Source organism: Dermochelys coriacea, chromosome 1 (assembly GCF_009764565.3).
Source record: "Dermochelys coriacea isolate rDerCor1 chromosome 1, rDerCor1.pri.v4, whole genome shotgun sequence".
Lineage (NCBI taxonomy): Eukaryota > Metazoa > Chordata > Testudines > Dermochelyidae > Dermochelys > Dermochelys coriacea.
Genome location: NC_050068.2, coordinates 7,167,189 through 7,182,503, shown reverse-complemented (window position 1 = coordinate 7,182,503; position 15,315 = coordinate 7,167,189). Strand labels below are relative to the sequence as shown.

Genomic DNA, 15,315 nt, shown 5'->3' with positions numbered 1-15,315 from the left:
AGAGTCCATCAGCTGATGCATCTAGGCTGCCCTCTAAAGTGAATTCCATGTGGGTGGAAGGTACTGGGTGAACAGCCCTGGGCAGTCACGTCTTCACGCTACCCACCCCCACAGCCCTGCCCACCGCGATGCGTCTCAGCCTGGACCTGCCCATCTCCCGGGAGAGACAGCAACCTCTGCGCCCTCCACTGGCAGCGTGAAGCAGGGCAGGGCCTCGGTTTCAGACGTGGCCATGTCGAGGTGAACACCAGCCCCTGCAGAAGCAGACGGAGGCCAACCAGATGTTTCACATGAGTCACGGGGTATACAGCGGGGGGAAGTTGCTTCCTGCTAAGATGGCCTGATTTGCCCCAGGGAAGTCCCCATCTCATCACCCATCCACCTCCGTCCTGCTGGCTATTTTTAGTCCCTTTCGCTTTCTATTCAAACCCTGCCGCTTTTAGAACCCTGCAGGATCTAACGATCCCGAAGGATCTCTCCCTGGGTTCTGCCCTGCACTACATGAAGCACAAACAGGCTTTTTACCTTCTTCTCTCCACCAGAACCAGACTGTCCCCTTGGACGGCTGTGAAATGAAAAGCAGAGATGCGGTGAGAGCACACCAGTGCAGGAAGCTCACCTTCCCCGTCCTCCGGCTAGACGGCGGTAGAAGCTCGGTTCTGTCGGTGAAAGTACCTGCCTCCAAGTGCCAGCTGCCAGCAGCAGTGGTGCGGGCAGCTAGGGCCCTGAGAGAGGTTCCACTAACAGACTTCTCTCTGGGTGGTACGTGGACATGCGGTGCGGCAGGTGGCACTAGCCTCCCAGAGTTGGCACTGAACCAAGCCCCAGGTTTGGGCTGGGGAACATTGTGCCATGGGAGATATGCAGCTGAAAGATTTCGGGGTACCTTTTGCAGAAGGGGTATTAACCCCTCCATCCTGGGCAACCCCCTTCCTGCCTTTAGATCTATGAGAGGGGTGCTCTCCCTCACTGCTCCGCTTCGGAATGTAATTGTGGAGCGTTACTAGTGGAGAACAGTTGGCATGTTCCTCCCCAGAGCCGGCTGCATTTCAGCACTGAGGGAGTGATCCTGGCCCATAACGTGCTCCGAGATCCTCCAGGATCAGAGGTGCTGTCTAACTGGACTGTTCTGTACAAACGCCAGTGGCCTGTCGGACTCACGGTACTGGGTTTTAAGGTGGCAAGGGGAAAGGATGGGGCAAGCCGTGGGGTGGGTGGGGATGACACCTGTCAGGCCCAGGGACGAGACCCCTCTCTATGGAGAAGCAAGGCAAGGGGCCCGGGAGGAGGGACAGCATGGAAGCAGGAAGGGGTGTGGTACATACAGAGCTCCTGCAGCTTCTTCAGGTGCAGTGCCTCCTCCTTGTCACTGTCCTCAAAGAAGGCGTAGAGGGTGGACTGGGTGAGGGCGAACCAGCCCTCCTTGGCCCGCTGCAGGTTCAGTCCGCCCTTGTACTGCAGCCGCCCGATCCTCTCGAAGTCGTGGCTCAGCAGCTCATCCGCTCGGGGGTGGACGAAGGACTGAGTCATGGGCAGCAGCAAGGGAGGGAGAAGAGAGGAGAGAAGCCGTGAGCCCTTGTGCGTCAACACAGCTACCCAGCCATGAACGGCACGAGGAGCCGGATGCAGACACACCAGGGAACTGCAACTCTTCGGGGGGCTTCACAAACAGCGGGAGGGGAAAGCTGGTGTTAGCCGCCTTTGTGCCCCTGGATTCTGGGCCGGCCAAGAGCTGGAGCAGCACCTGGCATAAATTAGAGCAGCCTCAGGGGCTGCTGTAACTGACAGCAACTTCTCCAGGGCGGCCTGGGGGCTGTGGCCCCAGAATCTCTGGAGCAGCGTGTGCTCTGGAGAGGCCTCCCTGGCACACCCCTAAACTGCGGCCCTACGTGCTGGGGAATTCTCCTCGTTGGGCCCCTCGGCGCCCCATGTCCCAGTGAGAAGGCGCGAATCTCTCCTGCAGTGAGATGGGGAGTTACACTGACTGGGAGTCACTCGCCGCCCTTGCTCACAGCCCCTGAATCTGGTTCCCCAGGCCTCCGGGGAACTAAGCTCTCGATGTGCTTCCAAATTTGGCCCTAGTCAACCAGCCCAACACTGGGCCCTCGAGTGATATGAAGGGACAGGACCATGCAGCGAGGACAACGTCCCAGTCCTGAGACTCGCTCCCCATGCCCATCTACCCACTGAAGCGTCCTGTGCAGGGCCTCCACTTGGGAACTGCCCTGGAGACAGAGGTGAAAGTAAGCCGGTCCGGTCCGGTCAAGAGCCGGTACACAGCCGACCGTACCAGCAGGGTGCAGCTTCCCCAGGTGGGCAATTTAAAAGGGCCCTGGGCTTCCAGCAGCAGCCGGAGCCCTGGGCCCTTTAAATTGCCACCAGAGCCCCACTGCCAGAGCCCCGGGCCCTTTAAATTGCCGCCAGAGCCCCGGGCCCTTTAAATTGCCGCCAGAGCCCCACAGCTCTGGCCACTGCCGCAGCTACCTCTACCATGGGGCTCCAGTAGCGATTTAAAGGGCCCGGGGCTCCCGGCCACTGCTACCGAAGCTGGAGTTCTGGGCCCTTTAATTCACGACTGGAGCCCCGGCGTAACGGCAGCAATTTAAAGGGCTTGGGGATTTAAAGGCCCCGCTCTTCCACCTGAGGCCCCACCCCTTCTTCCTGAGGCCCCACCCCTTCTGCCCAAAGGACCCCGTCCCGGTCCTGCGTACCGGTAAGTCCCTTATGTAACTTTCACCCCTGCCTGGAGTCCTTGCTCCATTCAAATCCAGACTGGGATTCAACCCCTAGCAAATTCCCTCCACCACCTCTCAGGATCGGGGTGCACCTTACCTTGGCTATGGACTTGACCCACTTCCGAATGGCCTCCAGGTTATCCAGCCCAAAGAGGTACAGTCTCTCTGATTCAATGTAGACCTCAAATGTGCTCTCAAACCTGCGTGAGGGAGAAAGCGAGAATAGAGGAAGGAAGGAGACACATACACTGAGGATTTCATTTAACCTCGAGCCCTTTCTGGTCCCATCTCCACCTTTACTCCAAACTAGCCCCCACTGCTCTGCAGTCCCAGTTTTCTTTGTCACAAGGGCTTCACTGCAAAAGCAGCTCTGAGAGTCCCAGCTGCTGGGAAGCTACAGGAGGAGGAGGCTGGTACAGAAATATCCAAACCACAGGACCTGGTAGCAATGGGAGAGTTTAACCACCCAGCCCTTGGTTGGGGAAGTAATATGGCAACACACAAAATCTCCTGTAAGTTCTTGGAACGTGTCCGGGACAACATTTTGTCCCAGACAGCGGAGGAAGTAACCAGGGGGGTATGGGGGGCAGCTATTTTAGATTTGACTCTGACCAACAGGGGTGGGGATAATAGATTTCATGATTCTCAGGAAAGGAAGGAGTGAGAGCATCAGAATAAGGACAATGGATTTCAAACAAGGGAGACTTTAACAAATTTAGAGAACTGGTGACATCCCCTGGGAAGAAAATCTAAGGGGAAAAGGAGTCCAGGAGAGCTGGCAGTTCCTCAAGGAAACAAAATTAAAGGCACAATGGCCAACTATTCCAACGCAAAGGAAAGACAGGAAGAATAGTGAGAAGCCAACACGGCTGCATCGGGGGCTCTTTAAGGACCTGAAAATCAAAAAGGAATCCTACAAAAAGTGGAAACCTGGTCACACTGCTAAGGAGGAGGACAAAAGAACAGCACAAGTGTGCAGGGACATAATCAGAAAAGCTACAGCACTAAAGGAGTTATGTCCTGGCAAGGACATAAACAGCAATACGAAGAGGTTCTTTAAATACATGAGGAGGAAGAGGAAGAAAAGTGCAGGTCCTGTGCTTAGTGGGGAAGAAGAGCTAATAACTAATGACAAAAAGATGGCTGCTTAATGCATATTTTGGTTCAGTTTTCACTAATAAGGTTAATGGTGACCAGATACTCCACACAATTAATACTGACAACCAGGGGAAGGAACACAAGCCAAAATAGGGAAAGAACAGGTTAAAGAATATTTAGAGAAGTTAGATGTAGTCAAGTCAGGAGTGTCTGATGAAATTCATCCTGGGGTAGGTAAGGAACTAGCTAAAGCAATCTCGGAATCATTAACAATTATCTTTGAGGACTCCTGGAGGATGGGAGTTGTCCCAGAAGACTGGGAAGGGGTAAACATAACACCTATCTTTAAAAAGGAGAACAAGGAAGACCCGGGGAATTACAGACCACTCACCCTAACTTCAATATCTGGAAAGATACTGGAACAAATTATTAAACAATCCATGTGTAAGCACCTGAAGGCTAACGGGGTTATAAGGAATAGACAGCAAGGCTTTGTCAGGAACAAATCATGCCAAACTAACTTAATTTCCTTCTTTGATGGGATACTGACCTAGTGGATAAGGATGAAGCAGTAGACAAGATATACCTTGATTTTATGACAGGTTTCAGAGTAGCAGCCGTGTTAGTCTGTATCCATAAAAAGAACAGGCATACTTGTGGCACCTTACAGACTAACAAATTTATTAGAGCATAAGCATCTGATGAAGTGAGCTGTAGCTGCATCTGATGAAGTGGGTTCTAGCCCACAAAAGCTTATGCTCTAATAAATTTGTTAGTCTCTAAGGTACCACAAGTCCTCCTTTTCTTTTTACCTTGATTTTAGTAAGGCTTTTGGCACAAATACTCATGACATTTTCATAAACAAACGAGGGAAATGTGGTCCAGATGAAATTACTATAAGGTGGGTGCACAATTGATTGAAAGACCGTAATCAAAGAGTTGCTATCAATGGTTGGCTGTCAAGCTGGGAGGGTGTCTCCAGGGGGGTCCCACAGAGATCACGGGTCCAGTGCAATTCAATGTGTTTATTAATGACGTGGATAATGGAGTGGAGGGGAAGCTTGTAAAATTTGCATATGATACCAAGCTGGGAGGGGTTGCCAGTACTTGGGAGGACAGGTTTAAAAATTCCAAAGGACCTTGACGAATAGGAGAATAGGCCTGAAATCAACAAAATGAAATTCAATCCAAACAAGTGCAAAGTACTTCACTGAAGAAGGAAAAATCAAATGCCTTACCACAAAGTGGAGAATAAGTGGCTCGGCGATTGTACGACACTTGGATGATTCTATAGAGCTGCCTCACCGGCTCCAGGGCCGCTGTGAGTGACTCCATTCCACGGAGCGCCCACAAGGGGCCTCGCCAGGCTACAGGACTGAGCTCAAGAACCCCACTGACTTCAGGGATGCTGCTCCTGATTTACACCAGTGTGAGGAGAGAATCAGGCAACTGCCTTGTAAGCCATGCCCAGGGATGGGCTTGCACACTGCCAGCTGACAGCCTGGAAGACGCTCTCACTGCGACGGGTATGAACAGTTACCAGAAGGCTCTGCTTTCACCCTGGGAGGTAGCGTTGCTGCTTTCACATCCAGGGACAGGTGGTTCAATTCCCTGGAGGGGACAAATTCCTCAGGGACTGGAAAGACCCTTCTGAGATTTAATGCCACTGCGAGGAATTCCTGTAGCAATGCAGCCAACTCACGCAGCAAATGATTCCCGCAAAGATAGGTAGGTCTGAGTCCCGTTCTACTAATGGGGAAACTCATACAAAGGTTTAAGTAACCTGTCCGAAGCACGTCACCGGCAGAGCCACGATCAGACACTGGGAGTTCCAAACTCACGCTCGCTCACTTGTTACGCACACAGGTCTAGAAATGGCTCTATGGTGCCTATGGGCCCTCCCAACGTCATTAGCGGTCACTGGCCTCGGTACCCATTGCTGCTCCAGCTGTTGCCAGAGAGGGTTAATTATGTTCCCATTCCCTGTAGAGTGCCTCTGCGGGCTAGGGTCCCCTGGGGCCATGCGGGGTGGGCAGACCCTTACCCGTGGGTGTCAGGCGGGTTGTTCACCAGGCACACGATCTCCTCCATCTTGATCTCGCCATTAGGCACGGCGTTGCGGTCGTTCTCGTAGTAGCTGAAGATGCTGTCGTTGAGGGTGCACCAGCGGCGGCTGAATTCTATGGGGGAGAGGAGTTAAAGGGGGTGCGGCGTTTACTGTGGCTCATGGACCCCAGACAAAACCCGCTCAGTTTCCAAGCAAACAAAATGGTTTGTCCAATGGCCAGGCTTGCAAACTCCCCCGGGGATCCGAAAGCCAGGCTGGACTCTTCCCTTCCCACATCTCTGCTCTGCCAGCAAAGGGTTGGTCAGCCAAACTCTGCCCTCTGGGCCACCCCTGGTCCTGGCACTGGGTTTGCACACTGGAGCTCACAAACAACTGTGTTAATGATGTGCAGGCAGGACTCCAGCTCCTGCTCCCACAGCTGGGCTGGCGCCACAGGGTTAACAGGAGTCAAGAGCAGACACAGCTTATGCTAGGGATCTACAGAGACATCTGACACCCTACACGGCCTGTGCCAAAGACACCCCAGGTGTGTCTGTCTGTGTCTCGAGGTTTTCTACTCTCTGCACCACAGGGCTGGGTCTTTGTTCTGGCACAATAGCAACAGGTCCTGCCCTGTGCCACGCCACACAATGCTTCCACAACCTTGCCCACCTCCTCTCCCTGGCAGGTAACCACAGAAGCACCTACCTTCCCGGGATTTCCGTTCATGCATCAGCTTGGCCATGGAGGGCATCTTGTAGAGGAAGCCGTTGTGAGTGACGGACGGCAGGATCACCGAGTAGTGCTTCTCCTCACTGCACCCCGCTTCCACCCGCGGGATCTCTGCAGTCACAAACGGCGTTAAAGGCCCATTGGTTGTGCGCTGCACCCAGCGGATGAGGAATTTGAACTCTCGCTGTCTGGGAGCCAAGCGTCACTCTGGCATTGGCAGCCCAGGGCAAACAGCAACCCCGAGGCGGTTAGGGAAACCTAATGGTAACAGCCATTTGGCCACAGGCTAGAAGCTGCTTTCTGCTGCTGGTCGCTTTTCTATAGTACCCCCTGGGTGGCCCCAGAGACCAAAACCCACGCCACTCTTAGAGCAGGCCTGGTGCTAGCTGTCATGGTGCCAGCGCTGCCTGCAGGACTCAATCTGGCTCAGGATGAGAGAGGGGTTCGGTCTCCAGGGCTCAATTAAGCCTTGGCCTCTCCGCTGAGACCACAAACAGCTGTTACATGCACACTTGGAGCTGGCTGAAACCAACGGCGCAGGCTGCCCGACAGCCAGCAGATTGTCAGCTTTCAGACCCTACAGCCCTCGGGGGGACAGAGCTCAGGCACCATACCCCATCCCCAGCCCTCTGAGCGAGACATGTTAACCCCCATCTGCCAACGAACAGACCTCAGTCAAATCCAACAGCATCCTCTGGCTAGGCTGCCCCAAGCCCCCTCTTATGCCCCCATAAGCCAGCGCCCCGGAAAGCAGCAGCGGGGCTGCAGCAGCAATGGGTTATACCAGCAGGGCAGCCGGAGGGGAGCTCTGGGCTGCAGCCCTAGCTTTGCGATGTCTAGCTAGCTGTGGGGAAGACGACCCTCCTGCCTCCCACGGGGGCTGACAGGAAGCGCAGACGCGACGTGCTGGACAGGCTAAAGGGGATAGGCGACCAGGTGCTCTGTGGGGAGCAGCGTCTGCATATTATACTAAGTTTCCAACTGTCCTGCGTGCTGCAGCTGGTGCTCTTGGCACCGGCCGAAAAGGCCTCTCCTGGGAGCTCTGGGCTTGGTGTCCCTGTGCACCTCGCTACTCCCTCTGGCTGCCCGCTCAGCACCCCAGCCCTTCCTGCCAGTGCCGTAGCTGGGGGGGAGCGGGGCAGCGGCCGTTCCCCCACCAAGCAGAAATGATGCCTTTTGAATTCTTTGGCACCTTTCACATTTTTACTCACCCGGCGGCGCTCCGGGTCTTCGGCAGCGGGTCAGGGGGAGCGGAGATAAAAAAAGGCACCACCACCACGTCGGGCCCTTCACTCGCTCCAGTCTACGGCAGCATTGCAGTGGCGGGGGGTCCTTCAGTGCCGAAGACCGGAGCGAGCGAAGGGCCCGACGCCGAAGTGCTGCTGAAGACCCGGAGCACCGCCGCGTGAGTACCAGGGGGTGGTGCCTTTTTTAATCTCTGCTCCCCCTGTTTTTTCCACCCGGCGACGCCACTGCCTCCTGCCGCCACCTCCCAAGGTGTACATGGGTTGCTTCCTGCACCCCGCGGCCCGAGCTGAGCTGCCCTCCGGCAGTGCATCGCCCCGCCGCCTGCCCGCAGCACCGACCGCCTAGCCCAGCTGCATCTATTCCAGGTCCTGCTCTTTAAATCCTTACGTGGAGCAACGCCTAGGTCTGGGGGAAACCAGCTCTCGCCCAGGTGGGCAGGGAGGTTAAATGGGCAGGTGGAGGCTGACCGAGGCCAGGCACAGACTTGCTGTGGCTGGAGGCCGTGGCATTGTTCCTGCTGACGGTCACGCCTAGCCTGACTCTTGCTCCTTTCAGGGCGTGTAGCGAGGCTCATCGCTTCCCGCCAGCCTGGCACTAGGCAGCAGGGCTGCGGGGGCCCAGGCCAAAGCCTCCAGCACTAGAACTGCTCGACTGAATGTCGGGAACGGTTCATGTCCAGGTACAAGGGGGCAGTAAGTTAACAGCCCCAGGCAGCCCCACTGCAGGGGTACATCTCCTACTCCACTGCTTGGGCCCAGAGAAGAGATCCTGGCATAGAGGTCCCCTTCTTTGACGCGTGAGCCCTGGAGGCAGGCCTGGTGGGCTGGTTGCGGGGCTGGGCTGGTGCCAGCCTGGCAGGGCACATTCAGGGCAATCACAGGGCAGGCGGATTGTGTGAGGATTGCAGCAGGGAATCGGAAATGACCCATCACTGGGCCGTCATAGAGCACAACAACAATAGCCCTGGGTCCGGCTTGGGAGATGCTGTTGTTACAGTCCCTTGTCATTGCTCTGTCAAATGGAAGAAGTCAGTGCAATCAGCCAGAGCTCGTCTCCCCGAGCTGACAGCTCCGTTGTGATGCTTCATTACCAGCAAGTCAGAGGAAGGGATTCCTGAGCTACGCAAACCGGACACAGAGAGGGCCTGGTTTATCTAACGTAATCCAACAGCAGGGCCAAAAACCACCTCCTCTCACCCTGGGACTCTAGCCTGGGGACACGGCACTAGTGCTGAATTCACTGCTAACCTTCGGGGGGGGGGGGCAGGGGAAGAGATTCTCCTAGTCAGGGGGATGGTCTTGGGGCTAAGGGGAGCTGGGCTCTATTCCCGCCTCTGACACAGACACCTTGCATTAGTCACTTCACCACTCCGTGCCTCAGTTTCCCCATCTGTAAAACAGAGCCGATATTCTCTCCTTTCCTCATTGAGACACAATTCAAGCTGGAATCACCCATGTCAGTGGAGCGTGCTGAGCTCCTCACAGGGAAGGTGCTCAAGAATCAGGGCAGAAGATTGTTCTCTCTAACAAGTATTTCTTCAGTGCCGACGGAGGGCTCAAGGCTTTACAAACGATAGCAGAAAATGAGGTTCCGGCCCTGAAGGGCAGGGACAAAATCCTGCCAGTGGCCAAAGGGTGGGCCTGCTTTAAAAACTGATCTCAGTTCTATTCCCAGCACTGCCATGGACGCTTCATGGCTCTGGGGCTCAGTTTTCCCTTCTGTGGCAATACTCATGCCCCTTGGTGCAATGCTCAGAGATCTGTGGTGGAAAGGTGCTGTGCCGTACGCAGTACAAACACTGGGGTTACTGCTGTTCCACGGGGAGCAAGGGGATGGATAGCGTGGTGTAGAAGCGAGGTCCCTGCCCAGGAGAGTTTAGAGCACAGATGTTTATCTGGATCCTTTGACTCTGCCAGCTGGCAATCTGGGCACAGCCGCTTTCGTGAGAGCTCTCTGTTTCTCTCTCTTTCTGATCTGGCTGAAAAGACCGAGAGAACAGCCCCTCCTTTGGTATTTCAGCCCTTATGTTTCTGGCCTCACTGGGAACCCAGCAGTACAAATGATTGACGGGGGAGACATCAGCATTTGGGATCTTGGTCTGTGCAAGTTTTGAGCCTGGACTGCACATTCTCCAGTCTGATTTGCCCATCCCTCATAGACAAGGCTCTTATGTCCTTGCCAGAAATGTACTCTGCATAACAGACTCAGTGCACTGGACTTCAGGAAAACAGCAGGGAGTGAGCCCAGGATGGTCCCAGGAGAGGGACTATTTGACCTAAGAGCTCTCAGATTTCTCTGATTCATCATGCACAGGCTGGAGAGGGTTCACACCAGCTGCATTTACTTTTGTGCTGACATTTCTGAACTTGTTGGGCCAGGTTTCTCCCCCTTACCACCCCCCACCCCTATAAATCCAACAACTTCAATAGGTTTATAGGTCACCCAAACATTACGGTCATGAGCGAGCTGTCTATAGATTAGACTAGAGATCAATAGCAGAGATTGACTGGCCTGTTGTTCAGTGTTTCACACTGTGCTCCCAGGCATTGTATCCCTGACAATAGACATTTCCTCTCCTTCTTCCCCTGTGCAAAGTCTGGGTCCCTACCCGAGTCAATGGGAGTTTTTAGAATTAGATGCCCTTTTACTGACTTGAGAATTTTGTCCTATGGAACCAGAGCTGCAGGTGAGCTGGAAGCCAACCAAAACCTGGGCTTGTTTGAAGACGGGCAGTTCTGCCATAGCGCTAAGCATGCCTGGCTCTAACACCGAGCACTGCAGGGCCATGGCCGGTGGGGAAATGCACGTGGCGATGCAGGGTGGGGAGGGATTCTATTGAATGCACAGAGTGGATCTTCCCCTGAAGGCCATGATCTGCTCATACGTGGCTTGACGCGCTCATGAAGGGTCAAATGCTGCGAAGCAATAAGCCACGCTGAGCAGGAAGTCAGCTGGGAGCTCGGGTCAGACCCCGGCGAAGCGCTGACAGAGGGCGGAAACCCTCAGCTACTACACTGGCAATGTGGAGCAGCCCCGGGCAGAGCATCGCTTTGGTGAATACTGGGCAGCCGATGGGTCATGCTTCCCCCAGCCATCTGCCTGAGCACCTGAAAACACCTGGGTCTTTGCCTTAACGCGCGGTCACCTGCAGACCAACAGACCCTTTGTCGCTGGCACTCCATCACCCTGCTGCGCTGAGGGCACGGGCATCGATGGACCAGCAGCACAGTGAGAGCACTCCCAGAACCATTGGACGCATCCCTAGATTGCTGAAGCATGCTGGGACAGCACAGAAAAATGCTCCAGGGAGAGTCGAACCAGCCCATAAGAATGATGGGAGAGAAGCAGCCCCTCCTGGTGCCTTTCCAGCTGGGCTGTTTGCTGCGTTTTCTCTGGGTAAGACGGGCTTTTTAAACACAGTTTTAAATGTGTGTTACAGCTGACGCCAACGTACACCCATACCAGCTCCCTCCTCATTCATAGCCACTTCCTGTTCTCATTACGCCCCTGACACTTTCCTCAACGATTTCTCCAGAATGGTGGGGAAAACCTTCCTGGAAGCCTGAACTGAGCTAGCCTGATTTCAGCTACACACCAAAGACTCTGAGTTTGTGCCAAAGTTGGTCCTGTGGGGCTGAAACCTGAGCCACTGTGGGGCCAGAAGGTTCAGTTTTGAGTCAGCCCAAAAGGAGGCAGGGGAGGGTTCACAGCAGGCCCAGGGACGAGGCGAGGGCAGTTCTGGGTTCACATGGGACCCACAGAACCAAAGCCCTGGCTCATGTGAATCGACACCACCCAGTTTCAAATAGCTCTGCCAGGAACCTAGCACGATCCGAGCTAATGCTTCCAATGCACATAGGGTCTCTTAAGCATTCTTGCAACTTTGCTATCCAATTTCTGCCCCTCCTCCGTAGCACGGAGGGTATCAAAGCACTTGGCTCAATCAAGCCTCACTAGAGAGATAGGCGAGCGTACCCGGCCCTATTTCACCGATGAGAGAAATGGAGGCACAGAGACACAAAGTGACTTGGTGTGTGACCTTGAACCATTAAGTAGCGGAGCGGAGAACAGAGCCCACGTCTGATCCTCTAACCACTAGCCCATCCCATCGTCTCTCTCAGGCAAGGCAAGTTCAGCAGCAGCATTCCCATAACTCCATCCTGCTCACAGCCCTGGCTTGGGGGCTCTGTCCAGTCCCACCTGCTCCTCTTACCTGAGTTTTTGTTATGAAGCAGGAATTCCATCTGCAGCTTCTGTCCAGCCTGCTCGGCTAAGGCGATGGGGTTCGGGAAGTTGGGGTCCCCGGAGAAGCAGCTCACCTCCGCCCCGCAGAACACCAGGGACTGAGTTTCAGCCAGGTCGCTGGTCGTCACCGTAGCACACAGGGCCTGCAACAGGGCAAGGAAGGCAACAGATGAGTCCAGTCGCAGAGCATCAACAGAGAATGACAAAGCCCCCTCACCAGTTAAAACCCAGAGCGGGGCAGCGGGGGAGGCAGGGGGGCTCCGAGCTGAGCTCAGCAAAACAGGCTGGAAACAAAATATTGACACAGGCAGAAAGTGCCACAGGCAAGGGCTGCTGATTGCTGCAGCTGAGAACTGGCTTCCAGGCCAGCTGGGGAAGGGAAAGGGGCTTGAACTGGGGGAGAAAGTTTGGAGCAGCTTTGGTTTTAATCCCTCCTTTAAGGAGCCCTGGGTGACGTCATACAGCGAGAAGGTGGGACGGCCTCTGTATAGGGAGAAAACAAGCAAGCCCACATGTGAAATTCCAGAGCTCCTCTCCAGAGAGGCTTAGGGTGGGGACTGGACTTTCTTAGCAAACAAAAATACAAAGTCCAGGAGGGAAAGCGGCTTGCAATCTGATATGGCCAGCCTGGTTTCTGTTGTCCTCCAGCCCAGTCGCTGCTCCCATATAATCCTCACCACCGGTGTGAAGCAAAAGGAAAAAAGAAAGAGTTCAAAAGTTAATTACGCTCCTCCCACTGTCCCCTCAACTTTGCCTGGAGCATGGAAAAAAAATCAGCTTTCCCGCTTGGCGCAACGTCTGTCACCAGCAGTTACCAGTGAGGGCTTCAAGGTGTCTCTTAAAGGGACGCTCAACATAGCTCTCTGAAATTTGCTCATTTAAAATATTTCAGTTCCCTGATGGAGCCCCCGGGAAATAGCCTGCCCTGAAAGAATTCCTTTAGAAAATATCATAGGGGTTGGTCTGCTATGCTGCAGTGTTTAGAAAGGTCATTTGGGTGCCCCCAGGGTAACAATGCATCCCCCTCTGGTGGCTGGTTCTTTAGAGGATAACTGCTTACTACCGCTACCAGCCAAAGAAGTTATTCTTCTTGCTCACGCAGCAGAGGTCCAGGCTACGGTGCTAATGATCCTTCCAAAGCAGTGATTTTGAGCCCCAGTAGATTTCACTCACTTGGTGTGAGCGGCCAATAACAGGAATTAAGCAACACAATTAGGCAGCACAATGTGTGAATCATATTGCCCCCTAGTGACTGATCCACTAGAGGATAACAGCCTACTACTGCTAGAGGAGCTACTCCTTTAGCTCAAGCCTGCTTCGGTGCTGAAGTGCCCTGGTTCAAAACCCGCTGTTTACCCATGGGGGGAGGGGTATTACACTTGGGCCGACCACTCTTGCCCCCTGCCCTGCAATGCTTACAAGCTCGGCCAGCTTTGCAGGAGGAGCTTGTAATGAGTTGCGGGCTCGAAAGCCATTTGGTGTTCAGGGGCTGCTGACACCTGGAATAGATCAGGGTCCCTGTGCGGTTCCTAGCCACGCACACAAACAGTGATCATGGCAGAGATCTTCAAAGGCAAAGGTGCCTGCGAGAGGCCCAGCCCAAGAGTTGTTGTTCAGTCAAGACCAGTTCTTTTCAGGCCAAGCAAAGCCACTAGCCCTCAGTGAGGATGGGATCTAGGCCACATGCATGTTTCAATCTGTCCTGTTCAGACCTTTGTACCGTGCTAAGAAAGAATGAAACTGCAGGTCCCTGGATGGTCTTGACATCTGGTTAACAGCCTCTCTCCCTATAGGCTGCAGCCAAGGTCAATACGCACCTGGGGCAAACACTGCTAGAGCATCCCTGCAGCAGCCGTGAGATCAGCCTTGCCAGCGGACTGCGTGTGGGGCATGAATAAACAGGATCCGCGGTGAAGGGGGCTGATGGAGCATAGGAGTGGATGGCTGGCCTGGAGGAGCCGGGATACACAGGCCTGGTCTATCCCCAGCATTATGAGGGGAGACACTGGCCCCGTGGAAAGAAAGTAAATGCAGTATTATGCTCAGGGAGAACAAGCCTGGGTGACAAAAGAACATAAGAGCAGCCATACTGGGTCAGACCAAGGTCCATCTAGCCCAGTGTCCTGTCTTCTGACAGTGGTCAATGCCCCAGAGGGAATGAACAGAACAGGGAATCATCAAGTGATCCACCCCTGTCATCCAGCCCCAGCTTCTGGCAGGCAGAGGCTAGAGACACTATCCCTGCCCAGACGATGAGCCAGGGATGACGCCAGAGGACAGGCAGTACTTTATGCTTCAGCGGTCTGGGGGTGGGGGTGGGGGAGCCAAGACTCTGGACCCCGATACTCTGATCACTCCACCCATCTCCTCCTGCAGTATCCTGCTGGATTTCCCGACTGGATTATTTTTAGCTTGTGCCTTCTCCTTTCTTTCCAGTAGCAAGAAAGAGCAAAGCTCCAGCCATCTCCCTCCCAACCGGCCACAGCCTAGGGAGGACCTGGGATGTCAGCACTAAGCAGACCCCCATCTTCAGAGTGGGGATGCAGCCAGGGACCGAATCCCCTGCAGAAAGCCAGGGGGAGAGAGAGAGATTACGAGTGCCGTACAGAGCGGGAGCCTCCGCCTGATCTGGAAGGCACAAGCTGCCATCTCTGGTACAGAGAAAAGGAAGGGGTCATTGCAACATGAGAACTTAAGCATTCGTTTACCCCAATACACTTTGACCAAGAGCTCAGCGGGCACTGCAGGTGCTGAGGAAAAGAACTGACAATTGTACAGACCCCGCTTGCCACAAAGCAAGCTACAAACTGTACATTGGAATCACTTCATCCAGGTCTGAAATGCAGCCACCTCTGGGGTGGCACACAGCAGCTACTGAACAGCACACAGCAACATTTCATGACACGTTAGGACCAGACCTGAGACACTGCAGAGGGAATTTCAGGGAGACAGAATGTTATTTCTTAACTGGAATTTGGCCAGAACAATTGGATTAGCCTCCCAGTCGAGACCTGGGATCTTTAAGCTAAGAGCAGGCCAGGCCTCAGTTTAACATCTATTTATTGAAAACCAACATTTAACCATGCACCAGGCAAACTACCTGAACACTGCAGAGACCGACCTGAGCACCCCCACCTGTGCCTCATACCTTCCCTACAACACACACACCACAGACAATAATGCTGAGCACTTGTCAGTCAGACAGGAGCA

The 15,315-nt window shown here is 54.2% G+C and overlaps 1 protein-coding gene across 1 annotated transcript in view; it reads right to left on the bottom strand.

The window, feature by feature from the left end:
• Positions 1–15,315, bottom strand: part of ARAP1 (ArfGAP with RhoGAP domain, ankyrin repeat and PH domain 1) — a 172,781-nt gene that overhangs the window by 34,164 nt on the left and 123,302 nt on the right. The window contains 6 exon segments of the mRNA XM_043504001.1: positions 526–565; positions 1,326–1,521; positions 2,833–2,935; positions 5,878–6,013; positions 6,589–6,723; positions 12,074–12,248. Of these exon segments, the coding sequence (XP_043359936.1) occupies positions 526–565; positions 1,326–1,521; positions 2,833–2,935; positions 5,878–6,013; positions 6,589–6,723; positions 12,074–12,248 (785 nt within the window).